Source organism: Xyrauchen texanus, chromosome 47, assembly GCF_025860055.1.
Source record: "Xyrauchen texanus isolate HMW12.3.18 chromosome 47, RBS_HiC_50CHRs, whole genome shotgun sequence".
NCBI classification, from domain to species: domain Eukaryota; kingdom Metazoa; phylum Chordata; class Actinopteri; order Cypriniformes; family Catostomidae; genus Xyrauchen; species Xyrauchen texanus.
Genome location: NC_068322.1, coordinates 2311188 through 2328112, shown reverse-complemented (window position 1 = coordinate 2328112; position 16925 = coordinate 2311188). Strand labels below are relative to the sequence as shown.

The window sequence follows — 16925 nt, the reverse complement described above, 5'->3', positions numbered from 1 at the left end:
TTAGTGCCCTTCATCTCGACAACAGTGGCTTAATTACTTAATTGGGCCTGAACCTGTGGTTAAGTGACGATCTAATTGCAGACTGAAGAGTTTAAAACATGTTCTGCTGCAATGTGTGTCATTTTTAAGTGCCTCTGCAATGCTGCAATTGATCCTTTGGGTTTTCAGAGACCTCAGAGTTGATATATTCTCACTGTCTCTACTATTATCAGGGAGTTCATAATAAAATCCAACACTATGCAGCATAAAACCCTTCATATTAATTATGTGTGTGCATAGTCACGCCGATAAAGATCACCCAAATTGAAATTTCGTGAAGTGAAGAGGATAGAAATAACTGAGAGATGATATTATATTATTATATATTCCTGGTGGGGTTCCGAATATATAATTATTTCCCATAAAGAAGCTTTATATCAAACCAAAAGGAATAGCTGCCACCCTATTCAACTGCTCTGAGATCAGTTTATTTGTTCATCTATAATGGCAAAAATGAGGCTGAAACTGGCCCTGAATCAGTGGTGATCAACTGCTGTGGATTGATTAGTATGCAGGCAGCAGTATGCGTGTCCTCCGCGTCTCGGCTGGCATTGATGCCAGCGCTGGCATGAGATTTAATTAGCTGACCAGCTTTAACAATGGCACAGGACTCTGCGTTGTCTGTGTGTGTTTCACAAACACACTGTTGGCAAACACAATCAGCCATGCATTGCCATATTTGTTTACTTGTTTTCTAGTGGGCTCCAGAAGTCTGAGGCCACTGGTGAAAATGCTTCTGTTTTGCATTTTTCTGATTTCCTGCAAAAAGTTTCATTGCTAATTATAATATAGGCACTAAAATGAATGTGAAGTTATGCATACCTGCTAATATAAATGAGCTTCCTTCATGCTGGTTTTTACAGGAACAGTTATTTCCCGACAGAATTGCTCCGTGTTTGCTAGACGGCTCATGTTTGACGGTAAACACTGAACAGGAATTTCCTTTTATTTGAGCAATAAACAGTAGAGGTACTTTCTACACGCAGAAACAGGACATGGCTGCCGCCACTGGAGGAAAAATAACATATGGTCTGTGTTTGTGTACATTTAAACAGGTCTTTAGCATCAGTTGGCATAACAGTCATGATAACATTGACGGTTATTGTTTTCTCTTTAACTGAAAGACAGATTCATGTATGTTACTTCCATCAAGTATTGCTTATGTCCAATTTATTCGTCAAATCTTTGAACCATGGAAGCGTGACGCTGGTTGTGCTGAGAGCTGTTATATGCTTTTAATTGGCTACTTATATACAGCTAATCGAACCTCAGCACAGGGCTCAAAGATGCGCACACACAAATATGTTTACTGCAGATATACAATCTATTTTAATCCGCACCATCTCATGGGGGTATGTCCAACTTTGAGAACCAACTTGGGTATTGTATGTGTATTAATGTGACAACAATTAAGTTTGAAATGTTTACCATTGCATATTTCATGCTGTTTCACATACTATTTTTTATAGTATGGAGCATAAACACACACACATATATATATATATATATATATATATATATATATATATATATATATATATATATATATATATATATATATCAATATTTAAGTCCTTTTTTACTGTAAATCTACACTTTCACTTTCACATTCAGCCACCTACTATTCACAGCTGGTCAAAGGTGGAGATTTTTTTGTAAAAAGTACTTAAATATTGATCTGTTTCTCATCCAAACCTGTCATATCACTTCTGAAGACATGGATTAAACCACTCGAGTCATATGGATTATTTTTATGCTGCCTTTATGTGCTTTTTGGACCTTCAGAGTTCTAGTCACCATTCACTTGCATTGAATGAGTGCTGAAATATTCTTTTAAAACCTTCAATTGTGTTCTATAGAAGAAAGTCACACACATCTGGGATGAGAATGAATTAATTATGAGAGATTTACATTTTTTTGGTGTACTGTCCCTTTAAATCTTCTGATTCTCAGATGATATGATGCGTCTCCGGTAGAGTTTCAGAAGAGAGTTTATAACAAACATTATATATAATACAACATACAGTATTTATATATATATATAATATTAGTATTGTTGTATATACTACTTATATTATAATTTATAGTATTTATAATAGTATATATTTAATATTTTGATTATTATATATCAAATTGTCTTTTTTATTATCTATTTGAATTATTATTTGGGTGCCGTTCTTAGCAAATATTGATATATGTGATTAATTACGATTAATTTAAATGATCTGCATCTTGTAAATTGTTTATTTATTGACAGACCTCAAAATTATACTTCCAGTGTATTTTGATATACAGCACATACACTTGTAAAAACTTTCCAACTTTGGATGTTTTGGTACCAACAATATAAATTCTGTGGGAATTATTTCATGCATTTCTTCTCTAAGGAAAATTGCATAACTTTGGAGTTGCTCTTTCAAAGAGAAAATGTCATTTTCTCTTAAAAATCCTCAGGAGAAATAAAAACAGACACAAATGAGACAATTGTAGTAGTTCAGAGCTATAACATGAATGTGCATAGCATAGCTCAGATCATTTAGAATTAGATGAATTTGATGAGTTCATTTTAAGGTATTTATCTTTGATTGCAGACTTCGGGACCTTGGCAAATCTGAGCACAGTCTGAGGCATTGTTGGGCTCTCTTCATATATGAGATTGTTTCACTTGAGAAACATCTGAGAATCAGAAGATTTAAAGGGACAGTTCACCCAAAAAAATGTAATTCTCTCATCATTTACTCATTCTCATCCCAGATGTGTGTGACTTTCTTCTATAGAACACAATTGAAGGTTTTAAAAGAATATTTCAGCACTCATTCAATGCAAGTGAATGGTGACTAGAACTCTGAAGGTCCAAAAAGCACATAAAGGCAGCATAAAAATAATCCATATGACTCGAGTGGTTTAATCCATGTCTTCAGAAGTGATATGACAGGTGTGGATGAGAAAAGTTCAATATTTAAGTCCTTTTACTAAAAATCTGCACCTTTGACCAGCTGTGAATAGTAGGTGGCTGAATGTGAAAGTGAAAGTGGAGATTTATAGAACAAAATGACTTAAATATTGATCCGTTTCTCAACCACACCTATCATATGACTTCTGAAGACATGGATTAAACCACTGGGTCATATGCGTTTACTTTTATGCTGCCTTTATGTGATTTCTGGTCACCATTGACTTACATTGTATGGACCTACAGAACTGAGATATTCTTCTAAATATCTTCTTTTGTGTTCAGCAGAAGAAAGAAAGTCATATGCATCTGGGATGGCATGAGGGTGAGTAAATGATGAGAGAATTTTCATTTTTGGGTGAACTGTTCCTTTAAGAAGTCTCCATTTAAGGTCATTACCGTCTAGGAGAAACAACTGACATATTAAAGGGAACTTATGTGTTTTTCCTTCATTAGGGGTAGATTCCAAGTTTGTCCCAGAAGTCACAGATGTCGTCACGTGAGCCCACCTGTGCGTGCGAATGCACAGTTAGATTCATGGTTAGCCACCCGCTGTTAGCCGTGTAGCGTGGCCATGAGGGGGGGCGCTGCTGCTGACAGAACGTGCTCATGTCAGTATGTGATCCCGGGTCACCCGCATGGGCGAACGCCCCCCAGTAGCACAGCATACGATTGGACAGCAGGTGCTCAGGTGGTGTCAGGGTGAAGTTTGCCACAGGGGCGGAGTCAAACAGGAAGGGCAGCTCTGCGCCATGACATACGTGCTTGTAACAGAACGTCAAACCCGACCACACGCGCGGATCACTTGCTACGTGATCGAACACGTACATCCAGACAGAACTGCCTGAGAGCACCGCGGCACGTGCTGATCTTCGGGACGGACACAAGAAGATGTAGTCTGTAACAATCTGAAAGAGAAAAAGAGATGGGCAGAGATACTTCGTAAATAAGTCCGAACCTCTGAAACTGTGCCCGCCCTCTTTTTTTTGTCATCATGGTACCGGAAGTATTTCATAGTTTTAAAAAGCATTTAAAAATTGTACCAAAAGACAAAGGTACAAGACTCATCTTTAATGAGGGAAATAAATACAATCCCATGATGCATTGCTAATAACGTATTTAAATTAAAAACTATCTAAATAGTTCTAATACTGTTGTTCTCGCAAAATAAACCCCGACAGGGTGATCAGGACTTGGACCTGAAGGGGTTTATTTTGCGATAAAAACACGTCAATTTATATATATTTTGTAAATAATGACCCTCTGACTCATTATCCAGCTTATTACAAGACTACTTGCCAATTAAATAAATAAATGGACGTGTATCTGCAGTTGTTTCTCAAAGATATCAGACCACTAGATGGCGCCATTGACCAAACAGAGTATTCCAGAGCGCCGTGTAATAAATACAATTATTGCTTTACAATGATTGATTATAAGTATAGACATAATAAATTTTAATGCAAAATATTCCGATTTTTTAAAACACATAAATAGCTTGAGAATATAGATATGATTGAGCCATTTAGAGTGCATCATGGGAGTGGATGCTCGCTGCTCTTTTGCAGCAATTCTCTGATTGGTCAATCTTTCTCTTCAGGATCAAAGGTAGTGTAGTTCTTCAGTGTAGTCTGTACTGGAGTGGCAACATAGCAACTGGGCCAGAATTGGTATCAGCAACTGATCGGCCCCAATGTGCATCGGCCCACCGGGAAAATGCCCGGTATGCCTGATTACAAGTCCAGCCCTGGCGATGGGAAAGTTATACATTTGGGGGACAAATATATAATAATTGGGTTCTGGCATGATGATTGGCAGACAAATGATTTTAAGGGGTTGGAAGTCAGACGGAGCACAACCATTTGAGATGGGGAGGGTGACTGCTTTTGAGAAGATGATAGATGGAAAGCTGGGGTGGGAGGACTTGTTTTTCAGGAAGTGGGGTAGGTATTTAGTGGTTTTGGGGGACTCTAGGGGAAGGGTTGAGGAGAGAGAGACGTTTAGTTTAAGTGTGTGTGTGTGTGTGTGTGTGTGAGAGAGAGAGAGAGAGAGAGAGAGAGAGAGATATGGAGTGGAGCAGTAATGTAGCGGTTAGCGCTATGAACCTGGTGACCCGAGTTAGATTCCCGCTCATGGCCAACACCAGTGACGATTATCTGAACCGGTCCCGGGCCTCCGCTAGGTCGACTCAACCTAAAATGAGTACCTGGTGCGGTGTGTAAAACATCGCCACTGGGGAGACGGTTGGCCATGGTGCTGGCCACCCACCCCCTCGTGTACCGTTCCGGCTCGCTAACAGCACTTGCCCCTACAGTCTGTTAAGGCTAAATGGGGGATCTGTGCGTGTGTGTGTGTGTTATTTAATGTTCTTTGGGGTACGGCTGGTGTCCCATGGATTGATTCCTAAATTACCGTTAGGAATCAGTCCATGGGATTTGGGAATGGGATTTTTATTTCCGGAACCTGACTGGTGCGCTCTATTCCTCTAGGCGAGTCTTCATATTTAAAATCATGTATAGTTGCACTTGAATGTCAGAACATTTGATATGATGAATTTAAATTCTTACAGAGCACATTATATTGTGAAGTGAGTGTGTGCTGAAATGTGTTTAGTTTTGAGGGATTCGGTGCAGCGATTTAAATGGAGGCTGATCAGCCTTTGTTTAGAGCTTTACATCTTACTGTAGGTTAAGTATCACTATCTGTTACCTGGTAACCAGACACACATCAGATAGAGAACACACACACACACACACACACACACACACACACACAAGGCCAAAGCCCACACAGAATCCACCGCCTGCAGTCGGGCATGGATCACTTTCAGCACAGACACACACACACACACACACACACACACACACACACACACACACACACACACACACACACACACACACACACACACACACACACAATGAGTGATATTGAATGTCTCCTTCTCTGTTGACTGAATGCTGATTCCTTTTATCCCCCAGAAGGCTCTAGTGATTTGATTGACAGGTCGTGGTGGCCTTTGATATCTCTTGGGTGAAACATAGTGGCAGAGGAATATACAGCACATGACACACTGGAGTAACAGCGCTCTCTTGTGGACATCAGCTAAACTTTATCCTTTGTATATTAGGAATCTCAGAGTTTTAATATGTCTCTTGTGTCCATACATGTACTGTAAACACACATACACACACACAGAAGATCTCAGTCCTAGAGCGTCACTGACCTGTGCTAGCATGTCCCTGCGGTCATCGTCTTTGTACAGTGGCAGGTATTTGCGCAGGATTTTGATGGCGTGTTGTTTGAATATGGCCGTTGTGTAGATGGTACACTCGACAGGTGACACCGGCTTAGTGAAGACCCCGTACACAAAGATCACTCCTTCCTCTGAGGTGGTTCCTACACAAGACACATAACAACCAGCCCTCAATTATTATACCAACAGTTAAAGCTGAAGTGCGGAGCTGTTTGTAAAAATGCTTTCTCTTATCCCAGCTTAATATGCAGAGACAACTGTAATTGAGCCATTTGAAAATACTGTGTCTCTGTGGCACTATGAGCGACGCATCCATACTGGACAAATGGCGTGACTTGGGGGCGGGACTTTATCTTTGTTTGACCAATGGCAGACGTGGGGTGTCTTCAGAAAGCTGTTTGAAAACAATCCTTTATTTTTGCAATTCCATTCGGTGGCGCTAGTAGTGCAGAAATGACACCCCTCACTTACTAGGCATTTGGCTGGCAGGATCCTGACACGTATGTTCTATGACTCTGTGTGAGCGCATGGCTTTGGTGGTTGTCCTGGCCATGTGCTCTTCTGTCTAGTCTGTGATTCATGTTCAGAGCATGGTGTCTGGATCCTGACTCTTTGGTCTGGTTGTGTCTTGTTTCTGGACACTCATACTCCATGTCTTGTCTATTTGTTTGAGCACATATCCAATGGTGGCTTCATTTGCTTTGTGCTCTCCTGTCTCTCATCCTGACCCCGCCCCCTTGTTACCTCTTTATTAGTTCATATAGTCCCGCCTCCAAGTCACACCATTGGTAGGGTTGTTGTGTCGGGTTGGATGGCACTATTGTTAGATTCAGATGGCAATTTGAACGAGTGCCTCGTTGTTTAATATTTCCAAACTGCAAATGAGCATCCGTCCGGTAAAACTCAGATTCAGTGTACCGAGCAGAACTGCTTTCTCCTTCTGCCAGTGTCCTTTCTGAAACGCGCTCACTGACTGTTCCTTGATCAGCTCTCCATCAATATACGGCCCCCAGCTTTCAAACACCTCCAGAAATCGGAATGGGTTCACCACCTTTGAGCCTGGCAAAAAAACCAAATAGAGTACAAAATTTAACATACAAAACAGCCACTTAATTTGCAGAACAGTATAAAATAATGTGTAAACTTCTTTGTGAGGAGGAGGGCGGGGCGGGGCCAGGCCGTGACTTTGCACGCACGGCGCCCAATCGCGCTAGTCAGCCGAGGAGCAGGACAAGCGCAGAGGAATGCGGCAGTTCGGAGAGAGAGAGCCGCATGCAGCTGCAGTGTGTGCATTTATGTTCTTAACTTTTCATTATTATTTTGAAGGTTCAACCGGTTCCTGCCTCCTCCTTTCCCATGTCAACCTTGTTACAGATGCAGGGTTTGGGGGCCGTGATCTCGCAGGCGATGGAGCGTCCCGTGCTGTACATTAGTCGTAAGTTCTAGTTGAGGGAGACTAAGCAAGACACCCTTTTTCAATCGTGCTGTATTATCAAGTGGGCGGTCCTAACACTCCGCTATTACCTGCTGGGGCGGGCCTTCGTCCTCAGTGGCTCCACCACATGAAGGATGCCAACGCGTGGATCACTCGTTGGTACCTGGCACTTCAGCCCTTCAAATTTAAGGTTGTCCACAGATCTGGTCCGCAGATAGTTGTGGCTGATTTCCTCTCCAGGAATGGGGAGGGGGCCAGACATTGTCGGGCTTGATTAGGGCGGTGGGGGTATATGGAGCGGGACGTTGTCATGTGTCTATCACTGGGGAGAGAGGAAGCAGTATGGGCCATCACCTAGTGATGGAGACTGGAGAGAGAGTGTCAGACACGAACACAAATACGGCAGCTGCATGTGGCTCTCTCTCCCAAACTGCCGCATTCCGCTGCACTTATCCCTCATTGTCATCACGCCTCCGTCCTTGAACCGTCTCCAAGAAGTGCGTCTTATGAGTGATATGATATCTGTTCAATGTGGTGTGTGAAAAGGACGATAAGTCAACCACTGTTTGGCCATTTTGCAAATGGCAACACTTTTGTATCAGCTACAAAATCTACCATCAGCCTTAGTAATGAATTATCAGCTGATTTCCAAATTTCTAAAGACATCTAGATATCTGCATTAGTATCGGCTGTTGAAAAACTCATATTGGTCAACTGCTATGTTTGCTTATTTTCTCTCCATCTCTCAGACACGTAGATGTCTGTGGAGGCTCTTACTGGATTTGATCTGAGCGGTCAGCACCGCCTGAGGACTCCGAGACAGCAGACACACAATGTCCTTCACCGAGCAGTTGGACATCTTCGCAAAGTCCTTCCCCAGCCTCAGAGACTCGTGCCTGAGGACAAACATCAGTGAGTAAAAACAGCCGATTGATCCGTACGGATGCACGTTCATTATGAGTGTTTACCGTGTTTTCAGTGGAATGGAGAAGGGTAAACTCTGGAAAACAGCCTGTTTGAAGAGTGGTTTGCTGCTTTGGATCATGAGATGCAGACTGACTGACTGAGCTCCAGCGCTCTCTCCGAAAATCGTCACCTGAATTCACATACAGAAACACAACAATACTTTTAATTACTCTTCCAGTCAAAGTGGGAAATTTACTGTCTGGAATACCATCTTTAGCCAGCATAAGATTTATTAGCTGGTCTTACGGCTGGTTCGGTCTAGTCTATTTTGATGGTTTTAGAGGGGTTTTGGTCACTTGACCATGCAGCTTAAGGGTGACGGCATAAGATAGTTTGCTGGATTTAGAAGGTCTAACATGGTCTAGGGTAAGTTCTTTAGGTTTTAGTTAGTTTTTACCCGGTTTGGGTCACCTCCAAACACTGCAATGTTCTGTTGGATCCAGAGCAAAGCCATCTGCTGGTCCAGAATCCCATAGTTTCCTGCCGCTGATGTTCTTGGGTCCTTTCCTGACACCAGAAACCCAAACGCTCCTGAAGAGTGAGACCAGTATCAGGTGTATCCCAGTCATGACAAATAGTGAGTGTAATGTATCATTTCTTTGATTAAATATTATCTCACCAAGGCGGTAGGCCACACTCACAACCACCGTTCGTGTGAAGTTGCTGATGTAGCGTGCGTCGTAAAGCGGTTTGGAGGCGGAGCCTGCGATGAAGTCACCGCCGTGAATCCACACCATGACGGGCAGCGGTTTGTGCAGCGGGGCTGTGAAGTTCACACTCAGAGGAACAAACACATTCAGGTACAAACAGTCTTCGCTCACCTGAGGAGAGATGATAATATTACACTTCTACACAAACACACAATGGGAAATATATTTATAGAGGATACCTAAAAGTATTTTGACCACAAAGGAACACTTGAATTTGCACTAAAGTGCTGCTCAAGCTTTTCGTAGCCATTTTTGCTCAATTACTTTTTATTAACTGGATTCACCAAAGCGCTTTACACTGTGTCCCTGTCCCACACACACACACACTCTAATCTGCCATTGGGAGCAACTTGGGGGTCAGAGTCTTGCCCACTTTGGCATGTGGAGTCGTGTGGGCCAGGAATCAAACCGCCAACCCTGCGATTGGCAGCCGACCCGCTCTACCACCTGAGCCACAGCTGCCCCATATTGCTCCATATGACCTGTTCAAAATGTGCCCTTTACACAGAAATGTCAAATATATATATTATTTTTTAAGATCACACACAGCCATGATGGCTAAAGGGGTCCTCTTTTTTTTTTTTAAATCGCAACATTTGATTTGTTGATGATGATTTGGTGGAAAAAGGTGTTTCAAACATGATCAATTAATCATATTTTAAAACAAAATTGTTAAACAGCTTATTTAAATATATATATATATATACATATTTAGGACCAGGGCTGGATTGGTAATCTGGCATATTGTCCCAGTGGGCCGACGCGGCGGCTCATTTTAACTTATCGCGGCCCATTTGGACCGTTTCACGGACGACCCACAGGTCCGCTCGGTTCTCCCAATGGCCAGTCCGCTCCTGATCGGCCACAAAGCGCGTCGGCCCACCGGGAAAATGACCGGTATGCCAGATTACCAATCCAGCCCTGTAAACGTCACATCCTTTGGATTTTCCCAGCAAAAGCGACCCTCTCCCTTCGCATGAAAATCAGTCTACAGGCTTTAATAGGCAACCCAGGAAGTCCGGGAAGGGCCTTACACATAACACCAAAAATGGTTTTGCTATGCTTGAAAATACAGTGGTGTCCAAAAGCCACATCGAAAATCTGTCTTTTTAAAAACAAAGAAAAGTTCTGTCATTCTTCGTCCCTCCCCTCCTCACCTTCTTGGGACACTCATCAGAAAGGGGTCCGATGCACGCCTGCATGCATGCCGCTCTGGGATAGGTGGCGTCGTACACCCCCTTCCACGGTGTGACGGGACGGGGTGGTTTCCAACGGTACGCTGCAACAGGTGGATCAGCGAATGGGATCCCATAGAAAACGTGAGACTTGTCCAGCGTCAGACCCTGAACGGTGCCATCTTTGGTGAGGGTTTTGGGTCCAACAGAACCAGTCTTGACAGATGTACCAGATTCACGAGTCCTTTCAAGGATCCTGTATCTGCCCTTTTCAGTTTGAAGGTCCCCACTAAACTTGCCCACGAGAGGCTGATCTCTAATCAGCGTTCCAGACACGCTACGAAGAAGGGCAGCCAGGTTCATATCCTCCTCTGAACTGAATCCAGAACTTATGAACACACATGCCACCACACACAGCTCCAATAAACACCTGTATGTTGGCATATTTACTGCCAATCTGAGTTTGTGGGTCTTCTGTTCAATTCAGGCTGGTTTGAAGCTGCCCGGTGAGACTGGATAGATGAAGAAAGACAGTAGCGTCCCAGAATTCACCGGTTTGGCTTGTCTCAGCACTTGTGACTCTCATTTCATTGCATACAAGAGGGACTGAGTCTATGCAGACCCATGACATGTTTAAATTAAAGGCACACTGTCTGTACTTAAGAAGTTAACATGAATTCCCTTCACATTCTCACTCATTACAGAATACTACAAAAGGACAAAACAACAACTTCATAAAAGCATCATAATAGTTTGTCATATATATATATATATGCTATTTTCCAAGCCTTGCGATAGTTTTGTGCGAGAAACATATTGAAATTTAAGACACTTTTCAATGAAAATGTAGCTTGACAGTTGTAACCGTTCACATTTATGTCATGGAAAAGAGCAGCTTGGACATTCTGCTATAAAATAACTCCTTATATGTTCCACAGAAGAAAGTCATACATGTTTGTAACTACATGAGGGTGAGTAAATGATGACAGAATTGTTATTTTAGGTTGAACTATCCTTTTAAAGGGACAGTTCACCCAAAAATTAAAATTCTCTCATCATTTACTCACCGACATGACATCCCAGATGTGTTCATACAATGGAAGTGAATGGTGACCAAAACTTTGAAGGTCCAAAAAGCACATAAAGGCAGGATAAAAGTAATCCATACGACTCCAGTGGTTTAATCCATGTCTTCTGAAGTGATCTGATAGATGTGTATGAGAAACAGATCAATATTTATTCATGTTTTACTATAAAGTATAATTAATTTTAAAATAATGTTTTTTAAATAATAAAAAAATTATAATGAATAATTATTTTAGAAGTAGTGAATAAATACAAACGTTTCTTATAAAATAATCATTAATAATGTTTATATAATATGATTATTTAATAAAAATTACATTATATTTATCATATAATCATGCCTTTATACATAATTACAATCATTAGTGATTATAGATATAATCCGTAACAATGAATAATAAATAAACTATTTTAAATAATTAAAATTAATTATAATTAGTCTAAAAATAAAATATTTTTCAAAAACATTTATTTTGGTATAATTATGATGCTAGTTTTATGTTTTAAAAAATAATTGCGTTTTCTTGGAATAGAATAATTTTTTAAAATTGTTTATTTATCTTACTATTGTTTACTTCAGTAATTAAATTTGGTGTATTTTGTAACTAAACTGTTTTGTATTTCATAAAGATCTACAGGCGCCTGTTCACAGATCAGTTCTACCTTCTCAACACTTGGCGGCAGTGCACGCTATGATTTTTATTTTATTTTATTATTTTTATTTTTTTAATTTTTTTTAGTGCCATTCTGAGATAGTTTATTTTGAAGCCTTTTTTTATTTTATTTTTTTATTAAGCAAACATAAAAAAATATTACAGAATGGCATTCAATTTACAATCAGCTTAAATTTAACATGGGCTGACGCACAAAACATTAATATAATAATAGACAAAAAATAAAACAAATAAACAATAAAAACAAATAAAAAAATAACAAAAAAAAAATAAATAACAAAAAATAAATACAAATTACAACATCATATGACGTCTCCAGGGTACAAAAAATAATTTTGTACACGCTCTGATCTCTGAGCGCTCATGACGTGCTGACGCAGGGCCTGACGTCATCATCACAATGGCGGCGCCCACAGAAAACGTGGGTAAAACTCAAATAAAAAATACAAAAAGAACAAGGTACAGTTTCCCTTGCCAACCCCCAAATATACAACATTGTATTGTCAGAGCTCGTACTGAAACTGCACTTGTTATAAATATTCAGATAAACGAATATTACCGAGATGTTTATGTTTGGAGCAGCACATGTATAGTTATATTTAAAATGAACATAAATATGTATTTGCATTTAGACATAAAACAGAATCCGGTTCTGAAATAGAATAAAATTAAAATGCTTGACGTACTGCTGCCTATAATGGAACCTGTATTACCATGTACATTCAATGAAAACATGGAGTTACTTTAATATCATGTCCAAAAACCATGACACTATTATGATATTAAGTCCAAAGAAACATGGCAAAATGTCTAATAATTATTTCTTGCTCTTTTCTACAGGTATGGAAAGTCGTATTGGACGTGATGAAGAATATTCACCCCATTTACAACATAAAGGTACATAGAAACGCTGGAGCCTTGAGGATTTCATTTGCAAACCAAGCATTACTTTTCAAAGAGTGTCTAATGTGCTATGGTCTGGGCTTGTAACGGAAAGTTTGGTGGTTCAAACCCCACATGAGTGGTTTTATTTAGAGGTAGGCCGATATATCGGTTTTGCCGATTAATCGTGCCAATAGTTTCTTTTTTCTCAGAGATGCTCTTCTGAGATGTGGGTTGGGACTGATTTGGGGGCACAAGGATTTAATGTTGAGGCGATTGGTGTATATAAAAAAAATGTAAACAACTTAAAGAAACAATAAAAAGCTAACTTTATCAAAATAAGAACGCTTGGAATCGGAGCCTGTCTAATTTCATGCAGTAAATGTTTCCAGATTTTTTGGGCATAATGTTGATTCCCACAGAAATGTATTTTGACTCGCCTCTCCTTTAAAAAATCAAGGTTTCAGTGAGACACTTACAGTGGAAGTGAATGAGATCAATCTTTGGAGGGCTTAAAGACAGAAATGTGAAGCTTAAAATGTTATAAAAGCACACATTAACTCCTGTGATAAAACTTGTGCGTTATTTGAGCTTTAAAGTTATTTAAATTGACTTTTTTACAATCGTTTTAGAATTTCAGGGTTTGTTGCATTACATCGTCATGGCAACAAAGTTGTAAGATTAGCTTTAACTTTGCACAGAAAAGGTTAGTAAGTGATTTTATCGCACTAAAATCTTTGTTTACGTCTTGTGGCAATAATTTTATAGAGTATTTTATGGATTCATTTCCATTGTTAGTGCCTCACAGGAACCCATATTTTTGCTTATTTTAAAAATAAAGATGGGCAAATAAATTCATTTTTATTTAACATTATTCCACAAATGCTGTTGATTTGAAGTTATGAACCCAGAATATTTCTTTAAATTGCTTAGCCTGATATCTTATATTTCATATTAGTTGTGAGAGAGTTAAAGTGAAATCTTACAATAAACAGGGCAATATAAAGCATACTTTATACTATATATATATATATATGTATATGTTTTGGAATCAAATAATCAAAATGTTTTGGAGTCGCCTCCCAGCCCTAATCAGTGATTCTGAACTGGTCGGTCACAATCCAAAAATGTGCCGAGGGTCTGTTCTAATAGAGTCCCAGACATAAGTGAAAAAACAAATACATGCAAATAAATTATCAAAAAATAAATAAATACACAATCATCTTTTAAAAGGGAGGAGTCAACCCTTCACTTTAGTTACAGACGTGAAAGACTGAGTGTCCAATCAGACTCAGAGCTCCAGATTCATAAATCATTTACAAAATCATTTTGTTTCAGGCTTTTCACAATACATCATGTTCCAAAACAGCACAGTTGAAGCAATTTTGGCCTTGTGTTGGGTCACCTCTTGAGATTTTCATCCAGTGTTAAATCTGGGTCTGAAATGAGCCAGAAAATCAGCATTAGAGGACCTTATTTTAATACTCAAACATGTTCCAATTGTTTTCAGTCTTCTCAATAAAGACATCGAAGCACTTGGTCATATTTATGTATCACATGCTGCTTGCTGGGGGGGTGTTCACACGGCCACGGTGTTTGTTATGCTCTCTCACGCATTCGTCAATAAGCTTTTGGTTCATGATGTTGCAGACGGGTGCGCTGGTCTGTATTTAGGGAGCCAAATTAAGAAGAATTACTACAGAAAGCAGAATGTCAGTGCCTCTCATAACTGAACTATTTTGCAAAGTTGACAATCTGAAAGTAAGGCACACTACCGAGTATCTGTTCCCTGTGAGAGGTTAGCTTCTGCAAATGCATTTGTGTCATGCACACCATTCAAATCCAAAATGTGGGTTAAACTTATTGCCATATTTACCACTAAACTACAACGTCCTATTCAAAGTTAATCATTCACATTCATGCTAAACTTGAACACATTCACTAGTTTACCTTTTACATACATGAAAATACTCTCATGATGAGTTGAGACTGAGATGATTTTAATGAGAAAAGGATGACCACATTTTCAAAGGCTATAAATATCCTTTTAAATGGCTTTATTGAGTTCAGAAGTATTATTTATTATGATTAAATGAGCCCGAATGCATTCGATTATTTAGATTATTCAGATCACGTTACAATATAGCTCCTTAACGTAAAAAAACACTGCAGGTTCATCAACAAATTTCACTTCCCAAATTGGCCAGACTTCAAAAAATCCAGTCAAAATCCAGTACTGTAGATGTAGTTAGAGCTACTGAAAAGCAGAAATGAAACGTCATGCATTGATACGATTATTCATATCTTCCTGTGATTTTCATATGACCTTGCAGATACACGGGCAGGTTTACTATTTCTGAGGCCCCAAGCACCCGACCAACCTGGGGCCCCATTTAGTACATTTTGCTTAAAAAAATTACATTTTTTTTTATTCATCCTATCAGCCAAGAACATTTCTAATGGAATTCTAGTTAAAGATAATTAATGCATGTTTTCCATTTTTTCAACAATGCAGCAATTAAAAAAAAAAAAAAAAGCAATATTTCCTACATGTATTTTTACAAAAACACTTTATATATATATATATTTGAACAGGGTGTGCAAAACCTAATACTTCACTCACTAACATTTTGGAATTTATTATGATTTAATATTATTATAACCCAACAATTATTAGTTGTCTATTTTTTTCATTTTAATACAGTACGATACAGTATTATTATTATTATTATTATTACTTTGAAGATTGGTTGTATTCTGAGACCCTGCAAAAATAAATAAATAAATAAAAAATAATTTTTACATTTTCACTTTTTTTTAAACATCAATAAAGTGATTTGTGCATAAAAAGCACATGATGATAATTATTTTTTTTATATATATTTGATTCATATTTGATTTGCTGTGCTGAACTGTGATGTCATTCAATGTACATTTCTATAGACCAATGAAGATGTCATGGCCAAACTCTTTTTTTACATTTACATACACATTTACATTTAGTCATTGAGCGGACACTTTTATTCAAAGCGACTTACAAATGAGCAAACAGTATCCGCAGTATTACAATACAGTGCAGTTTTCTTTTTATACTGTTAAATATGAAGTATGTGCATTTAGTGTGGATAAAAAGATGCACCAAGATACTATAAATGGGTCTCAGGAGGGTACACGAGGGTAATATTTACTTCATCTGGAGCTTATATTCTGACACTGCAGTGTATTGTTCACCATGTTGCAAAAGGCTGTATTTTATGTTAGCAACGTAGGCAACATTCATAACAGTAAATGTAAACATACAAGGCACGGCGGCCGCACACGAGAGCGGAAGGGAAAAAGTAAACAGTGCCGCTGAAACTTTGCATGGTGCAGAATAATCTGGAATAATGTTAAACATTAACATAACTGATGCAGCCCAGCGCATGAAACAGAACGCAGTGTGCCAGTCCTGCGTGAGACACTGAAGTCAAGGTGAAGGGCGTTCGTCCAGCGCGTGTTTACATGGACAAACAGAGCAGACAGCCCTCAACTCGTGGGTGAAACAAGTTCAGAAGTCCTGTTTATTTTTCATACCTTACAAACCCGAACACAAAGTCCTTCTTGAAAGACTGACCCAAACTCAGAGGACCTCTAACATGAACCGCTTTAAGAGCGCTGACAACATTGTGTCACGCGTGTACCCAGAACATCATGTCACCCCCCTTTTTGCTGAGCTTTTCTATCGTGGCGGGGGCCCCCCAGGCGTCTGG

General features: G+C 39.3%; 1 protein-coding gene across 1 annotated transcript; it reads right to left on the bottom strand.

The window, feature by feature from the left end:
• Positions 1-1635: 1635 nt before the first annotated feature.
• Positions 1636-11086, bottom strand: LOC127639162 (crystal protein). The gene is made up of 8 exons (XM_052121040.1): positions 10517-11086; positions 9269-9470; positions 9047-9180; positions 8652-8779; positions 8461-8579; positions 7167-7307; positions 6219-6391; positions 1636-3900 (listed from the first exon to the last, which is right to left on the bottom strand). Exons 1-8 carry the CDS (start codon positions 10976-10978, stop codon positions 3445-3447), a joined length of 1815 nt encoding a protein of 604 aa, XP_051977000.1. The 5' UTR covers positions 10979-11086; the 3' UTR covers positions 1636-3444.
• Between the last annotated feature and the right edge of the window lie 5839 nt (positions 11087-16925).